This window comes from Salvelinus sp. IW2-2015, unplaced genomic scaffold (genome assembly GCF_002910315.2).
Source record: "Salvelinus sp. IW2-2015 unplaced genomic scaffold, ASM291031v2 Un_scaffold4096, whole genome shotgun sequence".
In the NCBI taxonomy this organism is placed as follows: domain Eukaryota; kingdom Metazoa; phylum Chordata; class Actinopteri; order Salmoniformes; family Salmonidae; genus Salvelinus; species Salvelinus sp. IW2-2015.
In genome coordinates, this window is record NW_019945368.1 from 23,066 (window position 1) to 47,181 (window position 24,116).

At 37.8% G+C, this 24,116-nt stretch overlaps 1 protein-coding gene and 2 pseudogenes across 1 annotated transcript; 2 read left to right on the forward strand and 1 right to left on the reverse strand.

Annotated features, from left to right (window-relative positions):
- Positions 1–2,624: 2,624 nt before the first annotated feature.
- Positions 2,625–4,247, reverse strand: LOC112076864 (interferon a3-like; annotated as a pseudogene).
- A 6,095-nt stretch (positions 4,248–10,342) lies between these two features.
- On the forward strand, positions 10,343–14,237 carry LOC139026192 (interferon beta-like). Its single transcript, XM_070441483.1, is given in 4 exon segments — positions 10,343–10,360; positions 11,806–11,955; positions 13,795–13,908; positions 14,013–14,237. Coding segments are annotated over 4 exon segments (390 nt in total). The 3' UTR covers positions 14,121–14,237.
- Positions 14,238–19,059: 4,822 nt separating this feature from the next.
- On the forward strand, positions 19,060–20,672 carry LOC112076866 (interferon a3-like; annotated as a pseudogene).
- The last annotated feature ends 3,444 nt before the right edge of the window (positions 20,673–24,116 follow it).

The following is a 24,116-nucleotide window of genomic DNA, read 5'->3' on the forward strand; positions in this document are numbered from 1 at the left end:
GGCTAAGGCTTCCATAACTGTTTTGCTATTGGATGCAATCTTGTGTAGTTTCATGTTGGACTCCGCTAACATTGCTTGTGTTTTTATTCTGTAGTAGCTGCTGATGTCAGCCCATCATCGACGTAGAAGTTTCTCACTACATATTACTTGTGTTTTGACCCGTGTTCCTTCTCACCCTGTAGAGCTGCTTGTCTCATGCAGTAGATGGCTGGTGAGGGGCTGTTCCCAAATACATGGACATTCATCCTGTACTCAGTTATGTTTCTATCTGGGTTGTTGTCTTCATACCAGAGAAACCTTATGTAATCTCTGTGATCCTCACGTACACCAAAACAGTAACACATGTTTTACAAATCTGCCGTTAGTGCAATGCAATCCTTGTGGAAGCGCATTAGGACGCCCAAGAGTGTGTTGTTTAAGTCTGGACCACTGAGCAGAACGTCGTTAAGTGACATGCCTTTACACTTTTCACTGGAGTCAAACACCACTCTTATTTGTTCAGGCGCTTGTGGATGGGAAACACCAAATATGGGCAGATACCAGCGTTCTTTGTCTCCCTTTAGTGGTGGAGAATGTTCGACTTCGTCATTATCCAGCATCTTTTGCATGAAGAATAAATGACGTTTCATGTCCGGCTTTTTGTCTAAAGTCCTGRGAAGTGATGTGAGACGGTTCATGGCCTGTTTCCTTTTATTAGGAAAGTCTAGTGGGGCGAAAGGGTAGTGGAGCCACCCAGTTGTTTACGTCATCCTGGAAAACCTGTTCGTCCATAATGTCCAAGAAGGCTTTGTCCTCCACTGATGGTGCTGGTTTATCATCGTCTTATGTTTTGTTGAACACGGAACATCCCAGGCTGTCTGTGTCCACAGTTGTGCTTGGATCTCTCGAGTGCACTGTAGAGAGAGAGATGTGTGTCTGAGCTACGCTGTTGAAGTTCTCTATCACCTGGATGAAGTCAGGGCAAGGGCTCAGYTAGGATGTGCGACCATTTTGAAGAATGTTTGTCTTGGACACGTTAACACTGGCTGGTCGGTGAGCCGTTCCAAGACAGACCTCCCCCACGATGACACACCCGATGTCGAGTCGCTATGCATAAGGAATGTCGTGGGGCCCATTGATTTGCTTTTGTACCTTGTGTACCCTTAAGATGTCTCGTCCTAAGATCAGGAGGATGGGAGCGTCTGTGTCCACAGCTGGAATTTTGTCTGCTACTGTTTGCAGATGGGGATGATGATAACGCAATTCGGAGGAGGGAATTTCATCCTATCGTCTGCAGTCATGTCATTCCAGGTGATTACCTAATGATGATGGTTGAGAGAATGCCAAGAGTGTGCAAAGCTGTCATCAAGGCAAAGAGTGCCTTGGAAGAATCTCAATTTAAAATATATTTTGATTTGTTTAACACTTTTTTGGTACTACATGACATAGGTGTTTTTTTCAACGTTTTGATGTCTTCACTATTATTCTATCAATAAATCTAGTAAGAAAAAACTTAAAGAAATAGAATAAAAAAAAGACAATTGTAGCCCTAAGAAGTTAAAGAATAAATAAAGAAAATTGTGGATTGTCGTCTCCACAAACTATGAAATGCGTTATGAAGAAAATTCTATAGCCTACTGATGCCTACATGAAAACAAAGGGTTTATCTGACTCCAAATACACCAGAATCCTGAAGAAAAGAGAAAACAAGCATAGAAAATATGAGTGATAGGTGTAATAAAAATATAAAAATACAATATAAAATATTGACATGGTGTATTTATTGATTATATAATTATATAAATGATATTGTGTGAATCAGAGTGCAAATAACTCTAAAATTAGTTTGTGTTTAATAAGTTTGTTATATAAAAAAATGAGTGGATCAAAAAGATAGACAGACTAGCATCAAGCATTTCTCAAATAACTTTCAAAAGATTGTTCCAAAGTTTGACCCCGAAAAAGTGTCAATGAATAAGTCGTACAAAAATGAGTGCTTCCTACTATTAAGTAGCACAAAAATGCGTATCTTTTCACACAAAAACGCATAAAAGTGCTTGAAATATGCAAAATACTTTTCGTACATATTGCACGAATTGAGTGTGAGATTATGTTGCAACACAACAAACCAATGTGCCAACGTGTTTTACACCATTGGTTGAAACAATGCAAATATTAACAACCACTGTATATCTTCAAATTTAGATAAAACTAGAATTGTGTTTTCATGGATAATCCTCCTTGCACCATAGTTCTGTGACAGTGTTCTTTTTTCAACCCCATCTCTCAGCTATTTACAAAAATAGTTTTGAGTGTGCTTTGGTTTTGTTTGAACTGCAGAGTTCCCCTTTAGAAAGTCAGTCTATAAAAAAAATGAATGCATGAATGGATGAATGCAGCATGCATGAATGCATGAATTAATTATATAAGTGAATGAAAACAATATGAGAATAGTTGTATGAATTTTTATTTAAATTGTATTATAAATAAAACACGAATAAATAAATACATAGTGTACACATAAATATCAGTCTACCAATATATATAAATAAATAAATCAGTCATTCAGTCAATCTAGCAGCCGGCCAGTCAGTCAGTCAGTATATATATCAGCCATCAATCTGTTAGCCAGCCTGAGGAATATGTCACGTCTCCAATGATGTTCTGTGGTTCTCCTCAGGCTTGACTCTGCTGTCAATGAATTTCTTGAACTGCACCAAGTTTTCGCGAATCTCCTTTCGCACAATCTCCCATGCGCATGCGCTGTGTTCCTGGAGAGCGTACAAGATATACATTTTATTTCAGTCAACTCAACCACTGCAGGTATGTGCTCCAACGCATCACTACATAAAAACGGCACTGGGCAATTCCAAGTTTCATATGTGAGTTGTGGCATTGAAATGTGTCCTATTTCTGGTGATCTATAACTTTTGCTCAGATTAATTTAGCCTCTATTTGAGGACATTTGAAATTGGACCCACCTGTCTTTCAAGACGGTGTTCAGCTTGTTGAAATATGTTTTCAGAGTAACCGAGCCTCCATCTCCAGAGGATTTCCAAACACCACCTACGACCTGGAGACAATATAAAATGCTGTGAGTGCATAATTCTGAGACGGTTATGGAATATATACAAAAATATTTGTAGTATATAAATTATGTAAATACCAATGCCCACGAGTGTCTGCCCCCAAAATACACTGAGTGTACACAACATTAGGATCACCTTCCTAACATTGAGTTGCACCCCGTTCTACCCTCAGAACAGCCTAAATTCGTCAGGCATGTGTTCCACGGCAATAGTGCCCATGTTGACTCCAATACTTCCCACAGTTGTGTCATGTTGGCTGGATGTCCTTTGGGTGGTGAACCATTCTTCATACACAAGGGAAACGTTGAGCATGAGAAAGCCAGCGGCGTTGCAGTTCTTGACACATTCAAACTGGTGCGCCTGGCACCTACTAGCATACTCCCGTGAAAGACACTCTATGTCATGTCTATATCAGTCTATGTCATGGAAAGTGCCGTTCTTCCTAATGTTGTACACTCAGCGTATAACCTTAGACTACACAAGAGGGATCATACTTACACATAACTCTAAGTTTTGAACTTGACGATATATGACGTTTTGAACTGGTTAAGTTTTTTTGTTCCACGTGACAGACGTCAGACTGTTGTTATATAATTGGTCCACATATCGCATAGCCTCTAATGCAACCACAGAGACGTCCTCACCCTGGATAAATAAAAACAGGGTTTTAGGCATTGGGTGTCAAAGAAGTGGTTAAACTTCCAATTACCACACTGTACTTTAGTTATACTGTACTTTAGTTTATCAAAATACTGAAGTGTATCCTACCTCTGTGTTCTTGTAAACATCCTCTGGAAACAGTTCGACGTTTTCTTCTGCACACTTAAGTGAAAGAGTCCACCCTGAAATAGAATTCATATCAATATCAAGAAGTAAACTATATTGTGATAGTAACCTAAATGAAACAATGTTGTTCAAACGTGAAAGCATTGCTTAACAATAAAATGTGCTATAATGCAAAATAGAAAATTAGAATATCATTGCGAATTTTGCGCATCAATTTGTGCACACCAATAGCGGACTGGTGCAGTTTAAATTCCTCACCATATCTGAGAGCAGGTCTATGCTCACGTCGTTCAGCTTCCCCAACCTAAACTGCGTCCAGTTGCAAGGTGTTGGTGCTGCTGTGCCTTGGCAGAACAGAGTCAGGCAAATGCTTAACCATTTCAATACAGCCATGTTTCTTATAAGAACTTGAATGAACAGCTATTAAAAATGAATAAAGACGGATTATCTTAATCTTGATTGATATGAAACCTAGACTGTTGAAGTTGCCCATTTATACAACCAAAGTATCGCTACGTAAAGGTGTCAAAATCCCTTGTTGAAGAAGGGTTTCGAGTTCAGGCTTTCGCTTCCCTTTATAAGCCCCAATTTTCAGCGGGTGATTCTTAATTATGCTATTGTAAAACTAATCAGAAAATGTTTGCCTATCAAGTTAACAGTTTTCATATGTAGAGAATTGCATTGGAGCAATGCATTTCATGCCAACATATTCAGCAGGTGTTAAAATGTAGGACATATTGAATATTAAAAACTAAGAAAACCATGGCTGATTTTTCATTTCTATAATACAATGGTACATGCATCTCTCCTATGAAATGAGGGCCATGTTTAGTAAATATGCTGTAGTTTTGGACATTGCACACCACATTTTTCAGATTCTGTGTAGAAACGTTTTTTTGATAGTCGTAGCACTGAGATCATTTTTTGCTCACACATTTAATCTGTTGTCGACTCTCTTTTAATCAGGTAGTGCAATATGAAGCATTACTCTACAGTGTTAATATTGCAAATCTTTGAAATAAAAACACATTTTATTACTAGTGTGACTGGTAGTGTTGAATGAAGACTAAAGCCGCCGCCTCTAAAATCGAGAGTAATGTGCGGTGGTATTGCGGTCGTATTGCCAGCATGCAGGGGAACTACTTTTCCTTTTCTCTTATGRGCTTCATTCTTATTAAATTGATTCGGTAAATTCCAAGGGGTCTTTTTAATTTCATTTATGTTTAAAAAAATAGTTATATGCCCTAAATTAGCCTTGACGATGATGTGTGAATTTGACCGAATGTGAATGARGATGACGCTAATGATGGCTATAGCTCTATTTTTCTAAACTTTTATTTAACCATGAAAATCCCATTACTACGACGTTAATTGGAGGTGTAGGTTTCTGATTATTCAGTTTTTATGTTAAGTCTTTATATTAGGTTACCATGTAACAATGAACTATCTGATCATGGCATTGATTGTTCATGATTGTTGGCCTTTCAACAAATTAATGATTATTTTCAAACTTGAGATGAATTTCACTCTATTTGTGCATTCAGTTAATTACAAATGTTGTTAAATGGGTCAACAGGTTTATTTCGCAGCCTACAGTCATGTTTAAAATAAATATATTACATCTGCTCATTTGTAGTGCATAGACTCGAGTAGAATCTGTAAGTTCTTCAATATGCTTGCTGTTTAGGGTTTTAGGCTGGGTTTATGTATAGCACTTTGTGACGTGCTGATTGATGTGTAAAGAGCTTTATAAATACATTTGATTGATTTATTGAATATCCACAGGATTTCATTTCGAACAACCGCCCAAGTACAATAACTGTTTTCCTGAAACGATAAAACCCCACAATAAATTAAAATGAGTAAATGTAACAACGAAAAAGGGATTCATATAAAACCATTCAATATAGGCTTCAGTGTTATTTTAACCTTTTGCTATAGAAGTTGCTTCATTTTGCTAAAGTAGCGTTTTGTATAACGACGTAGTGTCTCCATGAGAATCTATTCTATCCAGGAATTCCAAGTTTTATGAAAGGACTGTGGCCTGCCTCGTAGCCCTATGTAATACATATTTTTTTCTAAAGTCATAAAGGAATTGACCTAATTTATTCATTGAGATACTGTATTAGGATGCCACTTAAAAGTTATATTTCTTTTTGATATATCACTAAGKTAAATACATTATTATTTATATGTTTTGCCCACCACCTCGTTAGGGGGACTAAACTAGTATCTGTTGAAAGTATTGTGGGTTTTTTTGTCTCTTTTTCCATGTTTTCATTCTTTGTCTTTTTTCTTATTTTCCCCCCAATTATAGTAAGACATACAGTAAGGTGTTTAATACAATGGAAAGTCTTTATAAATAAACATCCCACAATGGCAAGTGGGGGCTAAAAGTTCCTGGTCCCCCAAATMATCCTCTACTCCTCACCCCAGATCWCCCCTTCTGCCCACTGCCCCAGTGTGATTGACACATAAAAACAAACAAGAAAAACAATAACCCCCACATAGTACAAAAACACATTATTAAAAAGAAAATTACACAAAGAAACAAAACAAAAATAATATACACTATATATTCAATAGTATGTGGACACGCCATCAATTTAGTGGATTCGGCTATTTCAGCCACACCAGTTGCTGACAGGTGTATAAAATCGAGCACACCGCCATGRAATCTCCATAGACAAACACTGGCAATATAATGGCCTTACTGAAGAGCTCAGTGACTTTCAARGTGGCACCGTCATAGGATGCAACCTTTCCAACAAGTCAGTTCGTCAAATTTCTGCACCTGCTAGGTCGGCCACGGTCAACTGTAAGTGCTGTTATTGTGAAGTGGAAACGTCTAAGGGCAACAACTGCTCAGCCGCGAAGTGATAGGCCATACAAGCTCACAGAACAGGACCACCGAGTGATGAAGTGCGTCGTATAAAAAAATTGTCTGTCCTCGGTTGCAACACTTACTACCAAGTTCCAAACTGCCTCTGGAAGCAATGTCCACTCAATAACTGTTTGTTCATGAAATGGGTTTCCATGGCCCAGCAGCCACACACAAGCCTAATATCACCATGCGCAATGCCAAGTGATGGCTGGAGTGGTGTAAAGCTTGCTGCCATTGGACTCTGGAGCAGAAGAAACACGTTTTATGGAGTGATGAATCATGCTTCACCATCTGGCAGTCCGACAGACAAATCCGGATTTAGCGGATGTTAGAAGAACGCTACCTGCCCGAATGCATAGTGGCAACTGTAAAGTTTGGTGGAGGAGGTATAATGATCGGGGGCTGTTTTTCATGGTTTGGGCTAGGCCTCTTACTTCCAGTGAAGGGAAATCGTAACACTACAACATATAATGAATGACATTCTAGATGATTCTTTGCTTCCAACTGTAATGGGACATTTTAATTGTGTGTCCACACAACTGAGTATGTGACTAACCTTGTAAAATTGTGCGAAACTTTCCAATTATCATGTCCTATTCTTGGGAGTATCATCCTGTGTTGCAAACCAGCTTGCACCTGTGTCCTTGTATAGATAAAGTCCCACCCAAGAACAGGAAACTATAAAGATATGTYCTCATCACTCATTGCTTCGGAATTCAGACTGCCTACACTGTGCAGTGTAAATCTGTTATTTCCTCTGAGCTCAGAGAAATAAAAAATCTTTGCTTGACTTGGACTCCAGCAAATACTTATTTTATAATATCCACCACACAACGTTGGCAACAGTTTGGGGAAGGCTCTTTCCTGTTTCAGCATGACAATGCCCCCGTGCATAAGCAAGGTCCATACAGAAATGGTTTGTCAAGGTCGGCGTGTAAGAACTTGACTGGCCTGCACAGAGCCCTGATCTCAACCCTATTGAACACATCTGAGATGAATTGGAATGCCGACTGCGAGCCAGGCCTAAARGTCCAACATCTGTGCCCAGCCTCACTAATGTTTGTGGCTGAACSGAAGTCCCCACAGCAATGTTCCAATATCTAGTGGAAAGCCTCCCCTTAAGACTGGAGGCTGTTATAGCAGCAAAGGGAGGAATAAGATACTCGATTAGCAGGTGTCCACATCCTTTTGGTCATGTGGTGTATAAACTTAAAGTAGAATTATCACGTGACTGACGATCAGCAACAAGTTTAATCTGCATCCCCTCAGATGGTTAGATAAATCCACTCTCATTGGTTTTAGACAAGAACGAAATTTGGAGATTTTATACAAAGTACATTTTTATTCACATTTTCAAGATTCTTTTTTCCACAGGTTTTACAAGTAGACAGGCAATACAGTTKTATTCAACACATGTACAAAAAGGAAATGCAAAACATAAATATTAATTTATAATAATAAAAAACAATAATTTATGGATCTAAATATAATAAAGAGACTAACAGGGTTCCACATTATTGTATATAAACTGGTAAGGGCATACCAATCATTGCAGATGACGTTTCGTCTCTTTCCTGATGAGCTCCCAAGACTGTGGACTGTAGTTCTGAAAAACAAAAGAAAATGTAAATATTAGTGGTGTGGACTTTCTGGCCATTATAATGATCATATTGTCTTGAACAACAAAGAAAGGCCTGGTGCAGTATATAATAATAATAATAATAATAATWATWATTATTATAATTATAAATTAAGATTCTCAGAGTATTAGTGCTGATTTAGGATCAGTATTGTCTTTTAGATCACTATAAATAAGGACAGAGGAGGCTTGATACTAGATCAGCACTTCTCTGAGATGCTTAATACATATGGCCCCAGAGCACAAAAAGTGTTTCAAAACTGCTCATGTTGAGCCAAGTTTATATTCATTTCATTCCATGTATTAAACACGTTGCCATCCGAAAACAAACTCACCATTTTTCTCAGAACCTTCCTATTCAACTTCTTGAAGTAGCGTTTCAGTCTCCTCTCAGGTATCTTGGCAGGTGATACCTGTTGGACAAGATTAAAACATTAGCCTCCCACTGAACATAATAGCCCACATAGATTTTCTCACTTGTACAGTTAGTAGTCTAGACCTTGTTGGGGTTCGTTCGTTGTTCCTTGTCAATCATTGGCTCATTGGTGAAATTAGCATTCAGACAATATCTTTAAGTAAATCAATCAAAAACCTTTATTAATGCAATTGCAGACAGAAGTTGACAACGGGAACATAGCACGCATGTTTCCGAGTAAGTTCTGCAAAATAGTAAACGGTCCAAGTTATTTTATTATGCTTGCAGTCAACCCCTAGTGATGTCACTGCCTACGTCATTACCTTCTACTCATGAGACCAAGCCCATGSATGCACAGCTATACAAACACTAGTTTCAGAGTTATCTAAAGGCTCAGGAGTAAATGTCCACTCCCCAAGTTGATTTATAGTGGTATGTCTGACTAGTCTCTTATCTCTTTCACTCCCCTGCAGGGTTCTGTGTCTATGAATCTCTTTTAGCCTTGTGGCGCTTTCTCACAGACACTCTGTTTTGACTGCAATAACTCTCAGACCGTTTCTTTATAAGAGGCAGAGACTAGAAAGGAATAGTGGAACAATATTAAACCTTATAATGAATATATATATTGCTAATCTGTAGTCTAGGACCCAATAAATGTAGTGGGGGAGGGGTCTTATAGCCCTTCCCCTTCTATTAATACAACATAAGCATAATCAATTATTATAATACATCAAACATTTGGTGCAGCACCTATCATGACCCCAAGGTGAACCCCATCAACCTAAAGCAGGGCTCTCCAAACCTGTTTGTCARGGCTGTCGTCGGAAGAAGGTGAAGACCAAAACGCAGCATGGTAAGTGTTCGTCATGTTTAATCGAAACTGAACACTAAAAAGCAAAAACAACAAAGTGACAACCGAAACAGCTCCGTCAGGTGCAACACACACTAAACAGAAAATAATCACCCACAACACAAAATGGGAAAACAGGCTACCTAAGTATGGCTCCCAATCAGAGACAACGATAGACAGCTGCCTCTGATTGGGAACCACACCAGGCCAAACACATAGAAAATCAACAACATAGAAAAAATAACATAGACTGCCCACCCTAGTCACACCCTGGCCTAACCAAAATAGAGAATAAAAAACCTCTATAGCCAGGGCGTGACACTGTTCCTGGAGAGATACGGTCCTTTAGGTTTTCACTACAATCCTCATCTAGCACAGCCGATTAATTAGCTGGTTGATAAAGTGAATCAGGTTAGTTACAACTGGGGTTGGAGCAAAAACCTACAGGAGGGTAGCTCTCCATGAACAGGGTTGAAGAGGCCTGAACTAAACATTGATTATACTTTAACCTCTCTGGGATATGTGGGACGCTAGCGAGGTCCAGACCTCTGACTAATCGGCATGGCCGATTAATTAGGGCCGAATTCAAGTTTTCATAACAATCGGTAATCAGAATTTTTGGAAACCGATTATGGCCGAGGAAAACCGATTATGCATTCCACGAGGAAACTGCACGGCAGGCTGACCACCTGTTACACGAATGCAGCAAGGAGCCAAGGTAAGTTGCMAGCTAGCATTAAACTTATCTTATAAAAAATAATCAATCTTCACATAATCACTAGTTAACTAAACATGGTTGATGATATTACTAGGTTAACTAGCTTGTCCTGCGTTACATATAATCATTTCAGTGCCTGTTAATTTATCATCGAATCACAGCCTACTTCGCCAAACGGGGGATGATATAAGTGCATTCGCGGAAAAAAGCCCAATCGTTGCARGAATGTACCTAACCTTAAACATCAATGCCTTTCTTACAATCAATACGCAGAAGTATATTTTTTAAACCTACATATTTAGTTAAAAGAAATTCATCTTAGCAGGCAATATTAACTATGGAAATTGTGTCACTTCTCTTGCATTCATTGCACGTAGAGTCAAGGTACGTATATGCAACAGTTTGGGCCGCCTGGCTCGTTGCAAACTAATTTGCCAGAATTTTACATAATTATGACATAGCATTGAAGGTTGTGCAATGTAACAGCAATATTTAGACTTAGTGTTGCCACCCGTTCGATAAAATACAGAACGGTTCCGTATTTCACTGAAAGAATAAACGTTTTGTTTTCGAAATTATAGTTTACAGATTTGACAATATTAATGACCAATGGCTCGTATTTCTGTGTTTATTATATTATAATTAAGTCTATGATTTGATAGAGTAGTCTGACTGAGCGGTGGTAGGCGGCAACAGGCTCGTAAGCATTCATTCAAACTTTACTGCGTTTGCCAGCAGCTCTTAGCAATGCTTGCTTCACAGAGCTGTTTATGACTTCAAGCATATCAACTCCTGAGATTAGGCTGGCAATACTAAAGTGCCTATTAGATCATCCAATAGTCAAAGGTATATGAATTACAAATGGTAAAGAGAGAAATAGTCGACGCGTCATAATTCCTATAATAACTACAACCTAAAACTTATTWACTGGGAATATGAAAGCTGGTGGTTCAATATTCCCAGTTCTTCAATATGTTCTCATGTTCTGAGCAAGGAACTTAAACGTTAGCTTTTCACATGACACATATTGCACTTTTACTTTCTTCTCCAACACTGTTTTTGCATTATTTAAACCAAATTGAGCATGTTTCATTATTTATTTGAGACTAAATAGATTTTATTTATGTATTATATTAAGTTAAAATAAGTGTTAATTGTTCATTCAGTATTGTTGTAATTGTCATTATTACTTAATAGTCATAAAATAAAAAAATTGGCCTTACGGTGAAATGCTTACAAGCCCTTAACCAACAATGCAGTTTTTTTTAAGTAAGAAAATCGTTGCTAAAAATTAAAATAATTATAATAAAGTATCACAATAAAATAACAATAACAAGACTATATACAGGAGGTATATGAGACTATATGCAACCGTTAGGATTAAAAAGTAGAAAACTTTAAACTGCCATTTTTTGGTTATAAATTATTGTTGTTGTCCGTTTCAGTTGAGCAGCAGTGGTGCTACGGCTATTTATGAGACATTGAAGAACATCGACACATTGTTTGGAGCTGACGACCTGCCTACTAAGTGGGACCAACAGAAGTTGGAGAATTTTCAGAATATTATATAGCGCCAGATTGAAGAGAGCAAATGTGTGAGTTACTATGCCAACACACATCGCTTAACTGTTTAATTGTGGTATTGTGTCATTTTTATTAATATTCATCGCCTGCCTTTTTCTTTCTGGCAGTTGGTGGGCAGTGTGGATACAAGTTATTATTATTATTATTATTATTATTATATATTTTTTTAAATACAACAATCAATTTACATTGCTACATCAAACATGTCTAACAAAACAAAACACAGGTATTAACAAGAAAATACTCAGATATACAAAAATTATCAATAAAATAATACAAAAAAGAATCAATTTTAGTGCAATTGTATTCACTCTGAAAAAATCTTATTATAATGATTCAGGAAGATGTTGTTCTTGTTGATATTCACTAGGGATAATGTTTTAAAAAGATAGTTGAATTCAATCAGAAAAATTTGTAATTTTGGTATAGAATTTGGGAATTTTTGTTTGTGTATGAAGTATTTGGCAACAAGAATAAAAACATTAACAATCATTTCAGWMMMKTTGTTATCATTGCAATAGTAACATATTATATGTTTCATGTCAAAAACATAGGCCSTGTTCATCATGGTAAATAACTATTTTGCAAGGTTTTCCCAAAATTCTGACACAAATTTACATTCGAAGAACAAGTGAAACAGATTCTCACCCTCTTTTTCACAGAAAACGCAGATATCATCAATATCAGGATTAATGCTGAATGTTTCTAAATGTGAAATCTTATGTTTATTTGACTCTGATGATAAAGAAATAGAAAATATTCCTGTAAAGGACTGTGTTAAATATTTAGGAATATATCTGTCAAAAAAACACTTAGTCAGACATTTGAATTTGTCTCTTAAAATTAAGAGAACTAAAAATATATTTAATAATTGGCTACAAAGAGATCTTTCTATACTTGGGAGAGTACTACTGTCCAAGGCAGAGGGACTGTCTCGTTTTGTGAACCCCTCATTATCGTTATGTGTAAATCCGGCTACTTGTAAAGAAATCAATAAGACCTTTCTTGACTTAATTTGGAAAAATAAATCTCACAAACTAAAAAAATCTGTTATTTCTAACAAACGAGCTAAAGGCGGTCTAGAAGTGTTGGATTTTGTTGACATAAATAACACTTTCAAGATAAACAGGTTGAAAAWYWTTTGATCAATACTGATTCAATATGGTATTTCATTCCAAATAATGTGTTTAATAAATTGGGAGNTTCAATATGGTATTTCATTCCAAATAATGTGTTTAATAAATTGGGAGGTCTTCAATTTTTACTGAAATGTAATTATATTCCTGAAAGATTACATGATAAATTGGCTAGGTTTCACCAACAAGCTTTAATGGCCTGGAAAATATGTTTCCTGCACAATATTTCCCCACATAAAGCTCTTTTGTGGAATAATTCAGACATAACTATAAGAAATAAGTCATTGTTCTACCCCAGCTGGCATGAGAGGAATATTGACTTTGTTCTTGATATTTTCGACAACAAGGGTAATATTCTCACATATGAAAAATGTATAACGTTGAAAGAGTTTCCAATACCTTTCAGAGTTTATTTCTGTGACCAAAGCCGTTCCCAGTGGTCTAACTACACTAATGAAAACTCATCTTAGTTTTGGGAATGATCACAAAGTTTATCCAGAACTCAGATTGGAAGGCATGGGCTTACTTGAGAGATCTTGTTGTAGTAAATATATAAGACAAATTCTTCATTCACAAAACCAACTTACACCGAGAGGAAAGTTTTTCTGGAACATGCTTATTCCTGACATTGTCTGGAAAAATGCATGGTTAAGGCCTTACAAATACTGTATACCAAACAAAGTTAAGGAAGTGCACTTCAAAATTTGACATAAGATATATCCATGTAATTCTATGATATCCACATTTGTGGATACAACTGGTTATCTCATCAGGGCAGAAGGACTGAATACGTACTTTGTGAACATTGCAACAGTCCTAAAAGAAAAGGTAGACTATAGGTTAAACACAAATAGACACATTGTTTTAATAATATCTCTACATTGGACAATATTACCCTACATTGCCCTACCAGTTTATTTATATTTTAACAGAATTTCAGTTACTGCGCCTGGGAAGTGGTTCGAAAAGAGCTCCTGTTCACACTACAGTTCATTCTGGAACACAACTCTGATAGCCTTCTGTGGGCCAACAGAACATGAATTTGAACTTGCWGAACTTTTTTACAATTGTGTTTGACAATTGTGCTTGATTTTAAAAGCCTACTATTCTACAATCACGTAACGTGCAACGTCAAACAGCAATATTATTCATGTATGTATTTATTGATCAAGGTTATTTATTTATGTAGGCCTATTTATGAATTTATTGATGTATCTATTTGAAAATCATCAAATGTTAAGTTAATAAACATTTGTATACTTTTAAATATTYTTAATCTGAGTGTTCATTCTGTAACCCAGTCTGTCGATGTGTGAACATTCAMATTTGTATTAAACATGCTCAGGACATATGGATGTCAGTACAATTAGTCCTWTAGCCTACTAATCCATTAAGGAAAGACCTAGAAACAAGTCAACTGTATCTTCTCAAAATGTAGTTATATTCAAAAGCCTTTTTTCAATTAAGTGAGTTTTAGCACTGGACAGTGCGGGCCTGTTTTGAACGTTGTACTCTGGGCTTCAATACGAATTTATTTGTTGATAGGCATACAATGTTGTTCTATCAATGCCATGATCAGTTCATTTTTATAGAGTTTCATAGGATAAATGCTTAATATAAAGGCTGCATAATCAGAAATCTACATCTCCAATTAACGTCGTCATCATCACATCACCATCACCATCATTCTATGAGACTATATATCCATGTTACTTTCCTACTCATTCACATTAGGCCAAACTCACACATCATCGTCATCATTTTCGTCGTCTTGGTAAGCGCCTAATAAAGGCTAATCTGGGGCAAATACTCTTTTATCATCCAGAAATAAACAAACTGTATAAAGTTGGAATTTACCGAATCAATGTAGTAAGAAGGAACCGCAAGAGAGACAATGAAAAGTAAAGCCAATACCACCGCAGGTTACTCTCGATTTTAGAGGCGGGTCGGCTTTAGCCTTCATTCAACACTATCAGTCACTCTGTCAATAAAATATGTNCCATGTTACTTTCCTACTCATTCACATTAGGCCAAACTCACACATCATCGTCATCATTTTCGTCGTCTTGGTAAGCGCCTAATAAAGGCTAATCTGGGGCAAATACTCTTTTATCATCCAGAAATAAACAAACTGTATAAAGTTGGAATTTACCGAATCAATGTAGTAAGAAGGAACCGCAAGAGAGACAATGAAAAGTAAAGCCAATACCACCGCAGGTTACTCTCGATTTTAGAGGCGGGTCGGCTTTAGCCTTCATTCAACACTATCAGTCACTCTGTCAATAAAATATGTTTTATTTCAAAGATGTGCTTTATTAACACTGAACGGGGCGGCAGGTGGTTCGAGCGTTGGACTAGTAATTGRAAGGTTGCAAGTTCAAATCCCCGAGCTGACAAGGTACAAATCTGTCGTTCTGCCCCTGAACAGGCAGTTAACCCACTGTTCCTAGGCCGTCATTGAAAATAAGAATTTGTTCTTAACTGACTTGCCTAGTTAAATAAAGGTAAAACATATTTTTTTTAAACAGTCATGCTTCAGATTGAACTACCACATTAAAGGAAAGTCCCAACAGACTTGACGTTTGAGCCAAATGTGWTCGCTGTGCCTTGCCTATTGAAACAAGTTTCTGGTTAACCCTACACAGAATCTYAAAAATGTGGTGTGCAATGTCCACAATATTTACCATGGCCCTCATTTGCTAATATAGAGCCCTGCAACATTGTATAAATAGGCTACTGTTTTATTYMTTTTCATATTCAATWTTGCCTGCTGAATTACTGCTTTCTGACCTCATGAAATGCATTGCTACAATGCAATTCTCCGCAAAGACATGTATGAAAACTGTTAACTTGCTGGACAAAAAACATTCTTATTCATTTCACAATAGCATAATTAAGAATCACCCACTGAAAAGTTGGGCTTATAAAGGGAAGCGGAAGTCTGAACCATGCAGCCTTCTTCAACACAAAGGAATGTTTATACCTCAACGTTCAGCGGTACCAGGGTTAATTATATAAGATGGACAACTTCATCATTATTATATAAGATGGACAACTTCAACAATGTAGGATTCATATCGAATCAAGATTAAGATKATCGGTTGTTAATCATTTCGAAAGTCTGTTACACTTAAATGACATCAAAATAAGCATGGCTGTATTGAAATAGTTGAGTATCTGCCTGACTCTGTTCTGCCGAGGCACAGCAGACTCAGACCGGTGCAGGTAGACGCAGTTTATGCACCAATCCGCTAAATGTTGCTCAAGTCCGCTCTTTGGTGAACACAATTTGATGCTCAATACATCTCATTATTAGGCCTACATTTATTTTATTTCATTATAACACATTTAATGTAACCAATGCTTTCACTATCTGTACCACAACGTTTAATGTAAGGTTACTATTCCAACACAGTTCACTTTTACATTGATATGACTTTATTTCAGAGTGGACAATTTCCAGCTCTGTGTCTAAAAGAAGTCGAGCGCATGTTTCCAGAGCATGTTTACAATAACACACAGGTAGGACACACTTCAGCAATATAGCAATATTTTGATAGCCTAAACTATAGTATATGATTTTTTACAATGTCAAAATGATAAATGGAAGTTTAACTATGAAATGTATGAACACCCTAATGTCTAAAACCCTGTTTCTTTTATACAGGGCGAGGACATCTCTGTGGTTGCATTAGAGGCTTCGGGATATATGGCTCAATTATTTCATGGCCTGACTCCTGTCACGTGGAACAAGGAAACGAATGAACCTGTTCATAAACAGATGACCTAGCTAAGTTAACAAATTAGAGGATGGGTAAGTATGATCCCTCATGGTGTAGCCTAAGCTATATTTGTGGGGCAGACAGTAATTGGCACAGGTTTTAAATTTGATTTAAATCAACAACAAAAAATGGTATCATGTTTTCAGAACTTTACCTAATACGTAACTAATTCACTGACCACCATTTTATATTGTCTCCAGGTCGGGTTGGTGTTGGGGCATCCTCTGGAAATGGAGGGTCAGTTACTTCTGGTAACATGTCATGAAAACATATTTCGACAAGCTGAACACCACCTTGAAACAGAAGGTGGGTCCAATATTAAATGTCGTCGAAAAGAGGCTAAATTAATCACAGTAAAAGTTCTAGATCACCACAAATCGGATGAATATTGCTTCCACAACTCACATGTGAAACATGGAACTTCCAAACGCCGTTTTAGTCGACGGATGCGTTGGCGCTGCACCTGCTGTGGTCAGTTGACTTAAAAATGAATGTATTGTATGAGCTCCAAGAACACAGCGCATGCGCATGTGAGATCGTGGGGTTTAGGTTCGCTTCAAACTGGTGCAGTTTAAAAAATTCCACGACAGCAGAGTCAAGCGGTGACGAAATCAACTGCAGAGTCAAGCAGTGAGGAAGAAGCGGTCTGTTGGACAAACCACATTTTCATCATTGGAGACATGTGACATGTACCTGAGGCTGGCTAATAGATTGACGGATGATATATTTACTGACTGACTGATTTATGTACATGTGAAGGCAATGTATTTATTTATATTAAAATTAAATGAAAAAAACATACATCAATTATCATATTGTTTGTATTCATTTACATATTCAGCATCCATGCATTAATAGAGTGACTGGTATGTTGAATGAAGACTAAAGCCGCCGCCTCTAAAATCGAGAGTAAAGTGCGGTGGTATTGCGGTGGTATTGCCAGCATGCAGGGGATTTACTTTTCCTTTTCTCTTATGCGCTTCATTCTTATTAAATTGATTCGGTAAATTCCAAGGGGTCTTTTTAAAGTTTGTTAATTTTTGTTTAAAAAAAGAGTACATGCCCTAAATTAGCCTTGACGACCATTTGTGAATTTTACTGAATGTGAATGATGATGATGCTAATGATGGTTATAGCTATATTTTTCCAACAACAAAAATGTACCATGAAAATCCCATTCAGATATAGAATCATAGGATGATGATGACGTTAATTGGAGGTGTAGGTTTCTGATTATGCAGTTTTATGTTAATTAAGTCTTTATATTAGTTTACCTTGTAACAATGAACTATCTGATCATGGCATTGATTGTTCATGATTGTTGGCCAATCAACAAATTAATGATTATTTTCAAACTTGAGATGAAATCCACAGTATTTGTGCAGTCAGTTAATTCAAATGTTGTTAAATTGGTCAACAGGTTTATTTGGCAGCCTACAGTGGTGGTATGAAATAAATATATTACATCTGCTCATTTGTAGTGCATAGACTCCACTATGGTGCTGTTTTGAACTGCATATTGCCTATAAACAGATAAATTCATGAAAGACTGAATGGATTTTAATAAAATGTGTTTTTATTTCAAAGATTTGCAATATTAACACTGAACAGTAATGCTTCAGACGGCACTACCTGATTAAAAGAGAGTCGACAACAGACTAAACGTCTGTGAGCAAGAATTGATCTCAGTGTTACTCCTATCAAAAAACCTTTCTACACAGAATCTGAAAAGCTACAGCATATTTATCTAAACATGGCCCTCATTTCATAGGAGAGATCCATGTACCATTGTATTATAGAAATGAAAAAAGCCATGGTTTCTTAGTTTTTAATATTCAATATGTCCTACATTTTAACAGTCTATACCTGCTGAATATGTTGGCATGAAATGCATTGCTCCAATGCAATTCTCTACATATGAAAACTGTTAACTTGATAGGCAAACATTTTCTGATTAGTTTTACAATAGCATAATTAAGAATCACCCGCTGAAAATTGGGGCTTATAAAGGGAAGCGAAAGCCTGAACTACGAAACCCTTCTTCACCACAAAGGGATTTTGACACCTTTACGTAGCGATACTTGTGTTGTATAAAATGGGCAACTTCAACAGTCTAGGTTTCATATCAATCAAGATTAAGATAATCCGTCTTTATTCATTTTTAATAGCTGTTCCATTCAAGTCTTATAAAAGAAACATGGCTGTATTGAAATGGTTAAGCATTTGCCTGACTCTGTTCTGCCAAGGCACAGCAGCACCAACACCTTGCAACTGGACGCAGTGTAGTTGGGGAAGCTGAACGACGTGAGCATAGACCTGCTCTCAGATTAGGTGAGGAATTTAAACTGCACCAGTCCGCTATTTGGTGTGCACAAAATGATGCGCAAAATTCGCAATGATATTCTAATTTCTATTTTGCATTATAGCACATTTTATTGTTAAGCAATGCTTTCACGTTTGAACAACATTGTTTCATTTAAGGTTACTATCACAATATAGTTTACTTCTTGATATTGATATGAATTCTATTTCAGGGTGGACTCTTTCCACTTAAGTGTGCAGAAGAAAACTCGAACTGTTTCCAGAGGATGTTTACAAAAACACAGAGGTAGGATACACTTCAGTATTTTGATAAACTAAAGTACAGTATAACTAAAGTACAGTGTGGTAAATTGGAAGTTTAACCACTTCTTTAGACACCCAATGCCTAAAACCCTGTTTTATTTTATCCAGGGTGAGGACGTCTCTGTGGTGCATTAGAGGCTATGCGATATGTGGACCAATTATATAACAACAGTCTGACGTCTGTCACGTGGAACAAAAAAAAACTTAACCAGTTCCAAAACGTCATATATCGTCAAGTTCAAAACTTAGAGTTATGTGTAAGTATGATCCCTCTTGTGTAGTCTATAGGTTATACGCTGAGTGTACAAAACATTAGGAAGAACGGCACTTTCCATGACATAGACTGATATAGACATGACATAGAGTGTCTTTCACGGGAGTATGCTAGTAGGTGCCAGGCGCACCAGTTTGAATGTGTCAAGAACTGCAACGCCGCTGGCTTTCTCATGCTCAACCGTTTCCCTTGTGTATGAAGAATGGTTCACCACCCAAAGGACATCCAGCCAACATGACACAACGTGGGGAAGTATTGGAGTCAACATGGGCCACTATTGCCGTGGAACACATGCCCTGACGAATTTAGGCTGTTCTGAGGGTAGAACGGGGTGCAACTCAATGTTTAGGAAGGTGATCCTAATGTTGTGTACACTCAGTGTATTTTGGGGCAGACACTCGTGGGCATTGGTATTTACATAATTTATATACTACAAATATTTTTGTTATATATTTCCATAACCGTCTCAGAATAATGCACTCACCAGCATTTTATATGTCTTCAGGTCGTAGGTGGTGTTTGGAAATCCTCTGGAGATGGAGGCTCGGTTACTCTGAAAACATATTTCAACAAGCTTAACACCGTCTTGAAAGACAAGGTGGGTCCAATATTCCAAAATGTCCTCAAATAGAGGCTAAATTAATCTGAGCAAAAGTTCTAGATCACCAGAAATAGGACACATTTCAATGCCACAACTCACATATGAAACTTGGAATTGCCCAGTGCCGTTTTTATGTAGATGGATGCGTTGGAGCAACATCACCTGCAGTGGTTGAGTTGACTGAAATAAAATGTATATCTTGTACGCTCTCCAGGAACACAGCGCATGCGCATGGGAGATTGTGCGAAAGGAGATTCGCGAAAACTTGGTGCAGTTCAAGAAATTCATTGACAGCAGAGTCAAGCCGTGAGGAGAACCACAGAATCATCATTGGAGACGTGACATATTCCTCAGGCTGGCTAACAGATTGATGGCTGATATATATATATACTGACTGACTGACTGGCCGGCTGCTAGATTGACTGAATGACTGATTTATTTATTTATATATATTGGTAGACTGATATTTATGTGTACACTATGTATTTATTTATTCGTGTTTTATTTATAATACAATTTAATAAAAAATTCATACAACTATTCTCATATTGTTTTCATTCACTTATATAATTAATTCATGCATGCCTGCATTCATCTATTCATGCTTTCGTGCATTCATTTTTTTATAGACTGACTTCCTAAAGGTGAACTCTGCAGTTCAAACAAAACCAAAGCACACTCAAACACTATTTTTGTAAATAGCTAAGAGATTAGGTTGAAAAAAAGAACCACTGTCACAGAACTATAGATGCAAGGAAGGATAATCCATAAAATCACAATTCTAGTTTTATCTACATTTTGAAGATATACAGTGGTTGTTAATATTTGCATTGTTTCAACCAATGGTGTAAAACACGTTGGCACATTGGTTTGTTGTGTTGCAACACAATCTCACACTCAATTCGTGCAAATATGTACGAAAAGTATTTTGCATATTTCAAGCACTTTTGTGCGTTTTTGTGTGAAAAGATACGCATTTTTGTGCTACTTAATACGTAGGGAAAGACACTCATTTTTGTACGACTTCATTCATTGGAACAAACTTTTTCGGGGTCAAACTTTGGAACAATCTTTTGAAAGTTATTTGAGCAATGCTTGATGAGCAGCTGTCTATTTTTTGTCCCACATATTTTTATATAAAAAACCAAACGTGATAACAACCAAATATTGTTAATCAACCAGGTTGTCACCAAAATAATTATATTATATTAGAAAGCCTTACATTGTTTTTTAATTTTTATTAACACCTATAACCTTTTCTATGCTTGTTTTCTCTTAATTCTTCAGGATTCTGGTGTATTTGGAGTCAGTAAACCCTTTGTTTTCATGTAGGCATCATAGGCCTATAGAATTTTCTTCATAACGCTTTCATAGTTTGTGAGACGACAATCCACAATTTTCTTCATTTATTCTTTAACTTCTTAGGGCTACAATTGTCTTTATTTATTTATTCTTTAAGGGTTTTTCTTTATTTTTACTATTTTCTACATTGTAGAATAATAGTGAAGACATCAAAACGTTGAAAAAACACCTATGGAATCATGTAGTAACCAAAAAAGTGTTAAACAAATCAAAATATATTTTAATTTGAGATTCTTCCAAGAAGCCACTCTTTGCCTTGATGACAGCTTTGCACACTCTTGGCATTCTCTCAACCATCATCATTAGGTAATCACCTGGAATGACATGATGCCAGACGATAGATTGAAATTCCCTCCTCCGACATTGCGTATCATCATCCCCATCTGCAAACAGTAGCAGACAAAATTCCAGCTGTGGACACAGACGCTCCCATCCTCCTGATCTTAGGACGAGACATCTTAAGGCTACACAAGGTGCAAGAGCAAATCAATGGGCCCCACAACATTCCTTATGCATAGCGACTCGACCTCGGGTGTGTCATCGTGGTGAGGTCTGTCTTGGAACGTCTCACCGACCAGCCAGTGTTAACGTGTTCAAGACAAACATACTTCAAAATGGTCGCACATCCTATCTGAGCCCTTGCCCTGACTTCATCCAGGTGAAAGAGAACTTCAACAGCATTGCTCAAAAACACATCTCTCTCTCCACAGTGCACTCGAGAGATCCAAGCACAACTGTGGACACAGACAGCCTGGGATGTTCCGTGTTTGAAACACAAGACGATGATAAACCAGCACCATCAGTGGAGGACAAAGCCTTCTTGGACATTATGGACGAACAGGTTTTCCAGGATTATGGAAACAACTGGGTGGCTCCACTACCCTTCCGCCCCACTAGACCTTCCTAATAACAGGGACAGGCCATGAACCGTCTCACATCACTTCGCAAGACTTTAGACAAAAGGCCTGAAATGGAACGTCATTTTATTCTTCCTCTCCCCTTCCCTCTCTCCCCTTTCAACGGAGCCTGGGACTTTGCTGGAACCTGAAACAGACAGCTTCACATTCCAGGTGTCCCACAATGAGAAGCCTTTTACGTGGAGAGGCATCCTGTCCACAGTGAATAGTCTTTATGACCCCCTTGGGTTCGTGGCTCCAATAACAATGCAAGGTAAAGCCTTAATCAGAGAACTCTCTTCTGACCAGAGTGAGTGGGATGCCCCTCTTCCCCAGAAAAAGAAGATGAATGGAAAATGTGGAAGGAATCTTTGATGGAGTTGGAACATCTGTATATTCAGCAGACCTACATCCCAGTCTCCTTGTCTACCACTCAAAGAAGAGAGCTGCACATCTTCTCGGATGCCTCTACAGTAGCCATAGGAACGGTAGCCTACCTGAGAGTTATTGACTCGGAAAGGTCAATGCCATGTTGGATTTATCTTGGGGAAATCAAAATTGTCCCTCGACCGGCCCACACTATCCCACGCCTAGAACTGTGTGCGGCTGTGCTAGCTGTTGAGATGTATGAACTGATCAGAGACGAAATGGACATTGATGTAAATGTGGCCAAGTTCTACACAGACAGTAAGATAGTTTTCGGTTACATCCACAATGTCACCAAACGATTCAATGTGTATGTTGCCAATAGGGTAACTCGCATCAGGAAGTCTACCCATCCAGATCAGTGGTGTTATGTAAACACTGACAGCAATCCAGCAGACCATGCAACCAGGCCCATACTAGCTGCGCTCTTAAAGCACACCAGTTGGTTCTCAGGTCCCCTTTCCTGACCCAAACAAACTCAAGTGAGCCTGAGACCATCAATTTTTACCTTGTAGCGCCTCACGCAGATGCAGAGATTCGACCAGATGTCCAAGCCTTCGCCACTAAGGTTTCTGGAGCTCAACGTGGCTCTCATCGCTTTGAGAGTTCTCAAGCTGGAAAGCTCTCAATCGAGCCACAGCACGACTCATTCATGTTGCCAGATCCTTCCATGAAGGTGCGGACAACACCAACTGCAGAGGCTGGCAGGACTGTAATAAACCATGCAGTACAAGTCAGTTGTCACAAACCACAACAGCAATCTTTCACTGTGTGCAACATGAAGCCTTCAAAGAGGAATTCAAATGCCTTGAAAAAGGAAAAGAGTTCCCAAAACAAAGTACACTCAAAAAGCTGAATGCAGTGATTGGTGAGGATGGGTTGCTGACGGTGGGAGGCCGCTTATCCTCTGCCGACATGTCACAAGACGAAAAACATCCTCTCATCATCCACGGACACATCATGTCGTCACTCTGCTGGTAAGACATTATCACGAGCTAGTGGCTTACCAGGGCCGTCGCTTTTCAATGGAGCTATTCGAGCAGCAGGCTTCTGGATATTGGGAGCAAACG